This window comes from Etheostoma cragini, chromosome 12 (genome assembly GCF_013103735.1).
Source record: "Etheostoma cragini isolate CJK2018 chromosome 12, CSU_Ecrag_1.0, whole genome shotgun sequence".
NCBI lineage: Eukaryota > Metazoa > Chordata > Actinopteri > Perciformes > Percidae > Etheostoma > Etheostoma cragini.
The window spans coordinates 103,287-113,807 of NC_048418.1; the positions used below are offsets into that span (position 1 = coordinate 103,287).

At 47.5% G+C, this 10,521-nt stretch overlaps 2 protein-coding genes across 2 annotated transcripts in view; both read right to left on the bottom strand.

Moving 5' to 3' along the window:
• LOC117953886 (chromodomain Y-like protein) overlaps nucleotides 1-3,223 on the bottom strand; it is an 8,998-nt gene extending 5,775 nt beyond the window's left edge. The window contains exons 1-4 of the mRNA XM_034887310.1: nucleotides 3,032-3,223; nucleotides 2,317-2,652; nucleotides 1,688-2,102; nucleotides 112-359 (exon numbers count right to left, since the gene is read on the bottom strand). Of these exons, the coding sequence (XP_034743201.1) occupies nucleotides 112-359; nucleotides 1,688-2,102; nucleotides 2,317-2,652; nucleotides 3,032-3,055 (1,023 nt within the window). The 5' untranslated portion in view covers nucleotides 3,056-3,223. The remainder of the gene's footprint in view (nucleotides 1-111; nucleotides 360-1,687; nucleotides 2,103-2,316; nucleotides 2,653-3,031) is intronic.
• Nucleotides 3,224-3,814: 591 nt separating this feature from the next.
• LOC117953887 (protein disulfide-isomerase TMX3-like) overlaps nucleotides 3,815-10,521 on the bottom strand; it is a 7,365-nt gene continuing 658 nt past the window's right edge. Inside the window, exons 2-15 of the mRNA XM_034887311.1 lie at nucleotides 10,421-10,481; nucleotides 10,131-10,254; nucleotides 9,418-9,463; nucleotides 9,040-9,120; nucleotides 8,832-8,931; nucleotides 8,118-8,195; nucleotides 7,181-7,247; nucleotides 6,179-6,277; nucleotides 5,655-5,712; nucleotides 5,518-5,571; nucleotides 5,378-5,434; nucleotides 4,569-4,698; nucleotides 4,169-4,237; nucleotides 3,815-4,072 (exon numbers count right to left, since the gene is read on the bottom strand). Of these exons, the coding sequence (XP_034743202.1) occupies nucleotides 3,887-4,072; nucleotides 4,169-4,237; nucleotides 4,569-4,698; nucleotides 5,378-5,434; nucleotides 5,518-5,571; nucleotides 5,655-5,712; nucleotides 6,179-6,277; nucleotides 7,181-7,247; nucleotides 8,118-8,195; nucleotides 8,832-8,931; nucleotides 9,040-9,120; nucleotides 9,418-9,463; nucleotides 10,131-10,254; nucleotides 10,421-10,481 (1,210 nt within the window). The 3' untranslated portion in view covers nucleotides 3,815-3,886. The remainder of the gene's footprint in view (nucleotides 4,073-4,168; nucleotides 4,238-4,568; nucleotides 4,699-5,377; nucleotides 5,435-5,517; nucleotides 5,572-5,654; nucleotides 5,713-6,178; nucleotides 6,278-7,180; nucleotides 7,248-8,117; nucleotides 8,196-8,831; nucleotides 8,932-9,039; nucleotides 9,121-9,417; nucleotides 9,464-10,130; nucleotides 10,255-10,420; nucleotides 10,482-10,521) is intronic.

A 10,521-nucleotide genomic window follows, 5' to 3' on the forward strand; every position in this document is an offset into this window, starting at 1 on the left:
GGGGTTATTAGGGACGTACCTGGGGGGTTATTAGGGACTTACCTGGGGGGTTATTAGGGACGTACCTGGGGGGTTATTAGGGCCTTACCTGGGGGGTTATTAGGGCCTTACCTCAGGGTTGAGCGTGTTGTTCTCGGAGCTCTTGGTTGACAGCAGGATGTGTGTGAAGCCATCTTGTTTCTTCACCACGATGTCGCGGTAGCGGTACGCGCTCTCCGTCTGGCGAACGCTAACCCTCAGACGTTTGTCGAACGCAGAGCGTACCTCCAGACGCCGCTTCCCAGTTGCACCGGTCATGTTGCACCGCTGCATGCCGGACATCCCGTTGGCAGCGACTGCCTCCATTAACGCAGAGTTACCTGGACGATCAAAATATTAGGTTACATCAGGGCTATTCAATTGGCGGCCCGCGGGCCATATGCGGCCCAGAAGCAACCGCCGAGTGGCCCAGCCCGTGGTCCTGCCAAACTAGCAACACGTAAACAATGCAGAGCGGGCTGTGCAGGTAGTAGCCTTGATCAGCCTACTATCACAATGTCTTTCTCAACACTGAAACGTAAAATTGACAAAGACAACCGTCAGTTTAACCCTGGCTGGACTGATAAATATTTGTTTATTTTACCGCCACATCCAAACGCCAAACCGATGTGTTTGATTTGTAATGAGTGCGTTGCAATACTTAAAGTTTACAATCTGCGGAGGCACTGCGTTGAGTTACACCAGAATATTTGCACCAATTTCCCGGAGGGATCTCAAGAGAGGGCTGCAAAAGTACAGAGTTTATTTGCATCTTACAACCGGAGCAGTAGGCCTACTACCACGGTGCGGTCATTCACAGCCCAAGAGAGAGCTACCGCAGCATCGCTTCGTGTTTCCTGGATATTGGCAAAAAAGAAAAGGCCATTCACAGACTCTGAAACCATAAAGGACTGTATGCTGGCCGTCGTGGATAAGGTCATAAATGACGATACAGATAAAACAAGCGTCATCTGCTATAAAAACATACCCCTGTGAGATACTTCCAACAGTCGTAGAGTTGAAATTCTTGCTGAGGATGTGTATGAAACGCTTTTAGGAGACCTGAAGAAAGCTGATACTATGCCTGTAGCTGTAGATGAGTCCACAGACAAAACTGATACTGCTCAGTTGTGCATATATGTCCGCTATGGTGACGGTAAATGCTTCCGAGAGGAGCTACTCGGCCTACTACCGTTAGAAGGAAACACAACTGGCGATATAGTCTTTGGGAAAGTTTCCGCTTTTTTAAAGACAGTGGTCTGGATATGAAGTGTGTGTGCATGCTTGTGAACGATGGTGCTCCATCCATGACAGGGAAAGTGAGTGCTTTGGCAGCACGTTGGTCCGCTGTTGCACCTCAGTTGATCTCCTTAAACTGTATTGTGCATCAGGCGGTGTTATTCACAAAACTAAGCGCTCAAAACAATGGACGGCGTTATGGCCACAATTAATTTTATTCTCTCCACATCAAGCCTTCAACACCGCTTATTCTGCATGCTGCTGTCAGAAATGTCTGCTGAAATGACCGGCCCAGCTAACCTTCTGGGTTTGAAAATATGGCCCAACTGAATTTGTAATTGAATAGGCCTGGGTTACATTATAGTATAGGTTACAGAAAGAGACCAAAATACACACACACCCACACACACACACACACCTTTGATCTCACCTGTGGCGCAGAGCGAGCGCATGGCGGCAGGCGTGACGGGCAGTCTGGGAGGCAGCCCAGCGGGGTTTTGGCTGCGGGGTCGGGTCCCCATGCGGGCCCTCTCGTCCCCGGGCCCCAGCGACACGCCGGTCCTCTCGTCCCCGGGTCCCAGCGCCACGCCGGTCCTCTCGTCCCCGGGTCCCAGCGCCACGCCGGCCCTCTCGTCCCCGGGTCCCAGCGCCACGCCGGCCCTCTCATCCCCGGGCCCCAGCAGAGCCACCTCCGGCGGGACGGCATGCGCCTCCACGGCGCCGGGCTCCAGGCTGAGTGCCGCCTCGCTGGGAGACTCCTCCGAGTCCCGCCGGCCGCTCAGAGGACTTTTGGGGACCAGGATCTTAATGCCGCTCTTCAACAGGTCCACGCTGCGCCGGGCAGACTGGGGGGGGGGCACAGGTATCAACAATGAGACACTTACTGGTATGAAATATGAGTGTGCATGAGTGTATGCGCATGTGTGTGTGTGTGTGTGTGTGTGTGTGTGTGTGTGTGCATGTGTGTGTGTGGCTAGTAATACGTCCTCCATCACAACCTAGTCACACCTCTTTGGCGGCAGTCACCATGACAACCACAGGAAACTAAGGTATCCTTACCGGAGACGGCGACATCACAGAGGGCTGCTGGGAGTTCCTGAGACCGAGCAGGGGGGGGAGCCGCCCCTGGCCAAGAGCGTCCCCGATGATGTCGGCGCGGGCAGGGGGGGGCCTGTAGGGGGCTCTGTGGGCGGGGCTGCAGTGGCGGGTGGAGCGCAGTAACGTGGCGTGTCTCTGGCGCTCGGCATGCTGGCGGTTGAAGTCGTGCACGTAGACCATGCACGTGGACAGGTGGCTCTCGGGCTCCCAGGTGTCTCCCTCCGCTCCGTAACCACGCCAACGCACCAGGTACTCCACCTTCCCCTTGTTCCTCCGCTTATCCAGCACACGCTCCACCTGTCGCCATCACACAGGTCATCAACCACACGGTCTGTCTGTCTGTCTGTCTCTCTCTCTGTCTGTCTCTCTCTGTCTCTCTCTCTCTCTCTATCTGTCTGTATGCCTGTCTCTATCTCTCTCTTTCCCTCTCTCTCTCTCTCTGTCTGCCTGATTAATAACACCCCCTAACATATAAATAACAGTTATTGATTGTTATTGATAAAAAAAACCTTTTAAAAGTTAGTTTAAAGTTTCTCTAATAACTGTACTCCGTTAGCTTCGGGCTAACTATGAGCTAACAGACTGTACTCCGTTAGCTTCGGGCTAACTCTGAGCTAACTGGAAGTTCAGAAAGTTAACTAGCTACCGTTAGCATGTTAGCATTAGCTCGCGTCACCTCGTAGAACTCTTCCGTAGCCATGGAGACTGTTCGTGGGCACGAGCAGCTTCCAGAAGCTTCTTCAGTCGAGCAGGAACACGAGAGAAAGAAGAAGAAGAAGAGCGTTGGCCCCAAACACCTTAAACCAGCTGCTAGCTGTTAGCACACACTGCTAGCGCTCTGCTTTCCGGAAACATCTGGTCTGACTCACTGGCCTTCAAAATAAAAGTCCACCGGATAACTTTCTTGAACGGAATGATTAATTTAGTGCCGTAAAGTCCCTATTGATGTATTAAATGTGTTTAAATGTGATTTACAGACATATTGGAAGAACAAAATAATGAACGTAGCATATTAAGGTACACAAAAATACCAAATAACACAAAAAAAGTATATATAGTAGTAGTAGGCTAGTAGTAGTAGTAGTAGTCCCGATGACTGACTTGTAGTACCCCTGACTGGCTAGTAGTCCTGCTGACTGGCTAGTAGTCCTCCCGGCTGGCTGGTAGTCCTCCTGACTGTCTAGTAGTCCTGCTGACTGGCTAGTAGTCCTGCTGACTGGCTAGTAGTCCTGACTGACTGGCTAGTAGTCCTCCTGACTGGCTAGTAGTCCTGCTGACTGGCTAGTAGTCCTGCTGACTGGCTAGTAGTCCTGACTGGCTAGTAGTCTTTACCTATTTTAATAATGAAACCATGGAAACCTGTTCTGATATAACTCTAAATCATAATAACTATTAATAACGCTCACAGTCGTCTTCATTTTATTTTATTTTATTTTATTTTATTTTATTTTATTTTATTTTATTTTATTTATTTTATTTCCCCGGCCGGAGACTTTGTGTTAGGAAGTCATCTTCCTCCGGTTCCTCGCCATCAGTCTGACTTCTTGTCCATCGGTTTCCTGCGTCGTCGCAGCGACGGATCCAGCAGCGCGCCGTCACCGTCTGCGTCGGCGCTGGGAGGAAGTTTCTTCCTGCAGAGACGGAACAGGACCACCATGACGAGGAGGGGCAGGCTGAGCAGGAAGCAGGCGTACAGGGGGGCCCTCACGAAGACCGGCTGAGGGGGAGAGAGAGAGTTAATAAAGCAGGCGTAAAGGGGGGCCCTCACGAAGACCGGCTGGGGGGGGCAAGGGGGGAGAGGTTGATGACTAACCTTCACCGTGGCTTTGATGTTATAAAGGAGGCGTTGGGCTCGCAGGTCAATACTGTTTCCTCCCTGACCCTGAGAGACAGACAGACAGGTGAGTCTGGACCAGGTGAGTCTGGACCAGGTGAGTCTGAATGAGGTGAGTCTGGATCAGTGAATCTGTATCAGGTGAGTCTGAATCAATGAGTCTGGACCGGTGAGTCTGGATCATTGAGTCTGGATTAGTGAGTCTGGATCAGTGAATCTGGATCAGGTGATTCTGGATCAGTGAGTCTGGATCAGTGAGTCTGGATCAGTGAATCTGGATTAAGTGAGTCTGGATCAGTGAGTCTGGATCAGTGAATCTGGACCTGGTGAGTCTGGATCAGGTGAGTCTAGATCAGTTAGTTTGGATCAGGTGATTTACCTGGATGCTGCCGTCCAGAACTCCGTTCAGGAAATCCAGCAGGTGGCGCTCCGTCTGAACAGCGCCCAGCGGCATGAAGAAGCCGTCGTTGGAAAGATTGACGACGATGAAGGACGGCACGGACAACTCGCTGTCAATAAACACACACATGGATTACTGCGGGTACTGGGAGGACTGGGTAGGGAGATACCCCTGGATTACTGCAGATACCAGAAGGACTGGGTAGGGAGAAACCCACTCGATTACTGCAGGTACTGGGAGGACTGGGTAGGGAGATACCCCTGGATTACTGCAGGTACTGGGAGGACTGGGTAAGGAGATACCCCTGGATTACTGCAGGTACCAGGAGGACCGGGTAGGGAGATACCCCTGGATTACTGCAGGTACCAGGAGGACCGGGTAGGGATATAACCCTGGCAACTGTCTTTTAAAGGGAACGAGAGAGGACCTCTGATTGGTTGATTGCATGTTACCCAGAACACGCCTGATTAATGAAGGCACTAACCGTACGTACATGCCTCCGCTAAAGTTATTGGAAGTCCTTCATTTTTAACAAAAGCTTCTCTCAGCTGCATGGAGCGGCATATCCGTCGGCGTTGCGTTGTGTTGTGTTGAAGGACCAGAAACTCAACCTTCTGGTAATGATCTCCGATGCGATTCATCGGCAAACGACCAGCAACCAATCGTAATACAGACATCTCAGAGAAACATACGATGTTCCTTCCAAAACATTAGCTCCAGGAAATGGAGCAAAAAGTTTTATCGTGAAACTGCTATATTATAGTTGTCCTTTAAATACCGAGACTCACCCCATCACAAGACCATCGATGTACTCGCTGCCCTTCATGAAACCGAAGTAGAAGTTCCTGAAGCCAGACAGACAGACATTTCATTTTGCGTCTCTTGATTTAGTCTTTCTGAATGTTTCTGTGTCCTGTGAGACTCTGACCTGCTGTAGATTTCTCTGTAGTCTGCAGAAACCTTCTCCACCAGGCTTTTATACCTGAACAGGTAACAGGAAACACATCACACACACACGGGAAGGACCAGATGATGTCACAGTGTTGACGTTGGATGCAGTCTTACCTGAGACTCTCCTGGCTCAGACTCTTCTCCTCCGCCACCACCAACACCACCAGTTTACCTACACACAGTCTCACATCAACCAATCAGGAACAAGCCAGCCTACTCTGCCTCTGATTGGCTCAGCCTAGTATTCTTACCCTAAGCAAAGAGTTCTGGTACGTTTCAATCTGTTAATAATTAAAACTCTTTAGGGTGGCCCAGATATAAGATCATATGTCACATTATACACTGTTGCACCAATCAGGGCCAGGGGGGTGGGGTGTTCACCGCTCCTTGTTCAGATGCACCAATCAGGGGCGGGGGGAGGGGTCTAACCATTTTTCAATCACTGCTCATATTCTCCCTTATGGGGGGAAGGGGGAGGGACTGAGAAGTTGTCAATGTTCAAATCTTTGGACTAAGTCCTGGATCTTCACAGTCCTCCCTACGGCACCTATAATTCTCCCATAGAAGAAGAAACAAGAGGGCCAACCGCATCCAGCTGGGGTCAGGTCTCAGGTCTCCGGTCTCAGTTCTAACGTTACCTGACTCCCCCATGGCGTACAGGGTGTAGCCGTCGATCTGGTTGTAGTTTGGGAAACGTTCTCTGTTGATCCACGACTGCAGATCGCCGTCATGTTCCTCTGAAACACAAGTACAGAACAGGAAGTTATCTCAGAGGATAATTGGAAAAATCTGTTTTTCCCAACTTCCTCGAAATAATAAGGACGTCCCTGCTTAATTTCAGAGAGAAATGTTTCAACTCCAAATGTTACAGTTTATTAGACCATGTGATACTGATATTGACTGAAAAGGTTTGGATGATTCCTCACAAATACCTGATAGTGAACAAGGTGAGAGAAGAAGATACTACCCTGCCAGTCATGACATGCTCCAATTTAAAAGAGACATCAATGCAAACTGTTCTTTCTGAGAAGGTCACCTAGAAACTGTTGGACACCTTTTTTGGTCTTGTCCACACACCAGAAGGTTTTGGCAACACCTCAGCAGATTCATCATGGACCAGATCTATAAAGACTTTGTCTTATTATGGGAGAATGTTGTCTTTTGTTTTTATAAATCTCAAAGTAAAGAAAAGATGGTTTTTATTATAAATGTATCAATCCCTTTGGCAAAATTTCACATCCACAAATGTAAATTCAGTAAAAAAAACCAACTAATTTTATTCTTTTTTTCCATAAAGTTGTACGTTCTATAAATCTGATTTTGGGCTCCCACAACAAGAAGGCGTTAGAACTGTAGCACCTGGTCCTCCTTCTCTCTAATGACCTTTAAGCTTCCCCTGGCAAACTGTATTATGTTTATTATGTTTGTATTTTATATTTGTATATGTCTTTAATGTTCTGTTTTATATTTTTTGCGATAAAGATGGCATTTGTAAAAAAAAAAAAAAAGAGTTACTTAACCACCAGAACAGGAAGTTCCCTTAACCAGTGGATTGGGTATTCGGCCAAACCCCAAAGAAAGATCTGGATTGGGTGCATCCCTAATTTAAATGGGGTCAGAGGTCAGTTCCTGTCTCTTACCGTTGAAGGTGAAGTAAGTTCCATCTTTAAAAATCACCACGGCCGGCAGAGAGGGCAGAGACACCTCCTGGAGACAGAGACACATCACAGGGTCAGGACGGAACAGGGACACACAATGCCCCTGAACGCACCTTAATAATACACAATGTACCTCATGTTAACGATACTCAGAGAAAACAGAAAAATAACTTCTAAAGAAACAGAAAAAAGCAGGAAACGACTAACAAACTGGGACGTTTTATAAAGAATACGTTAGGCCATCCATCTTCATCCGCTCATCTGGTATCAGGTCTCGGAGGGAGCAGCTCCAGCAGTGGACCCCAAACCTTTGTTTCCCGAGCCTCATTAACCAGCTCTGACTGGGGGATCCCCAGGCGTTCCCAGGCCAGGTTGGAGATATAATACCTCCAACTAGTCCTGGGTCTTCCCCAAGGCCTCCTGCCAGCTGGACGTGCCTCCACCTAGTCCTAGTCCAGGACTAGGTGAGGAACATACTTTCACACTGTGGTGGGTAAACTGAGGGTTGACCCAGTGAGGGTCAGCTTGGCTATATAGGACAGGAATAGTCCATGTTTCAGATGTTGGGGGTGGGGGGAATGCAGCTAGCGTCGCGACCACCACGCGCCACTATAGACAGTTACGGCGCTCTACAGTAGGTATGTATATGTATAGTGACGGAGAGAAATTATTTTTATACAGTATGTACATGTATATACACATATAATTTGTTTGTACAGGGGTTAATGTTACTTCACAATATTTTGCACTCCACAGTTGAGCCAAAATGTAGACTGCCGTAAAAGAAATGAATCATCCAATCAAATCCAGGCGTTGACGCCACGCTGCTATTGGTAAAGTCAAGGCGTCCCGTGACATCACGTGATTGCGACATACCGGCTGCGGCGAGCACGATTGAGAGCCGTGGGAATCAACTGACCTTGGGCAGGACGTCTCTGGGAGCAGAGAAGAAGAAGGTGTGGACGATCAGCGTCTCTGCGACGGAGGTGAAGTTCCCCTGAAACACACCAGAGGTCAGAGGTCAGCAGTCAGAGGGGTGTGTGTGTGTGTATATGTCTGTGTGTATGTGTCTCTGTGTGTGTGTGTGTGTTTGAATTAATTTAATTTGAATCTTTTTATTGATCCCCAATGGGGAAATTACAATTTACACTTTGTGTCCACATTTTTTTTAGTATCACACACAGTCCTGAACTACACACACACACACACATGCTCAGGACCTATACATGCACTAATGAAGAGATGTCAGAGTGGGGGGGCTGCCAGCCGAACCAGCGCCCTGAGCGGTTGGGGGGGTACGGTGCCTTGCTCAACAGCACCTGGCAGTGCCCCGGAGGTGAACTGGCATCTCTCCAGCCACCAGTCCACACTCCCTACTTTTGGGACTTGAACCAGTGACCCTCCGGTTCCCAACCCAACTCCCTATGGACTGAGCTACTGCCATACCCTGTGTGTGTATATATGTGTGTGTGTGTAAATCTGTGTCTGTGTGTATGTGTGCGTCTCTGTATGTTTGTATGTGTGTATTTATATGTCTGTGTGTGTTTGTGTGTACATAAGTGTATGTGTGTGTGTCTGTGAGTGTGTGTGTGTCTGTGAGTGTGCTTGTGTGTGTGTGTGTGTGTGTGTGTACCTTCAGAGGTGACGTGGCTCCAACATAAACTATCATGACATCATGGCGGGTCCTGACGTGTTGGAAGAGCTGCACGCTGCTCAGATGTCGAACCAGCGGCCTGGAAGACAGAGCACAGGGTTCATCTGCCTGGGGGGTTACCTGGGAGGGGGCAGGTCACTAACAGGGCTTTTTTATTCTGTAGTAGAGGGTACGTGTGAACACTCACCCTGAGACTCGATTAGCGAACTCCATGATCTCATCTTTGGTTTTGGGTCCTGAATAAATATATTTCATATCCTTCTTCAGCCTGCAGACAGCACAACACACCTGCCTGTTATTATTGTTATTATTATTATTAATATTGTTATTATTATTGTTATTATTATTGTTATTATTAGAGAAAAGTGACAAAAACATTGAGGAAATGACAAAAATGTCATAAGGCGACAAAATCTTGTAAAAAAGCATTTTTTAGGTTTTTGTTGGGGCTTTTTAACGAGATTTGTTATACGAGATTTTTGTTGTTTCTTTGATGTTTTTTGATGCTTTTCTTAATCCAGGCAGACGTGTCCCGGGACTCGAACCCCGACCTGTCTGGACTCACATGACGATGGCGGGAAAACTTAGGATCTTGAACTCTTTGGACAAATCTGCAGAAAGAAAAAACATCAGCTCTTATTTTGACAGGGTAGGCAGATGCTCTTATACTGACAGGGTATGCAGATGCTCTTATTCTGACGGTGTATTCAGATGCTTTTATTCTGACAGGGTATGCTGATGCTCTTATTCTGACGGTGTATGCAGATGCTCTTATTCTGACAGGGTATGCCGATGCTTTTATTCTGACAGGGTATGCAGATGCTTTTATTCTGACAGGGTATGAAGATGCTTTTATTCTGACAGGGTATGCAGATGCTTTTATTCTGACAGGGTATGCAGATGCTTTAATTCTGACAGGGTATGCAGATGCTTTTATTCTGACGGTGTATGCAAATGCTCTTATTCTGACGGTGTATGCAGATGCTCTTATTCTGACGGTGTATGCAAATGCTCTTATTCTGACGGTGTATGCAGATGCTCTTATTCTGACGGTGTATGCAGATACTCTTATTCTGACAGGGTATGAAGATGCATTTATTCTGACGGTGTATGCAGATGCTTTTATTCTGACGGTGTATGCAGATGCTCTTATTCTGACGGTGTATGCAGATGCTCTTATTCTGACGGTGTATGCAGATGCTCTTATTCTGACGGGGTATGCAGATGCTCTTATTCTGACGGTGTATGCAGATGCTCTTATTCTGACGGGGTCCTGACCTTTGCTGGCCGTGGCATCTGATTTGCCAACGTGGACCGGGGAACCGAGACTTCGGAGTTCTGATCCGATCTGATGCCAAACCGGATCCAGCTGTTCACAGACCGGACACCAGGGGGCGTAGAACTGCACACAGTACACACAGTACATACAAATATATACATACAATACATATAAACACATACATATACACAGAGTATATACAAACATATTCTCTTTTTAATTGAATAAGTAATCAGAGATATATTATTATTATTATTATTATTATAATTATTATTAGATGAAAACGTACCTCGATGAGCCAGATTTCATCGTCTCCTTTCGTCTTTAAGAAACTGAAAAACAAAAAAACACTATTACAACTTCATCTAGACTCTAGACCTGCTCTATCTG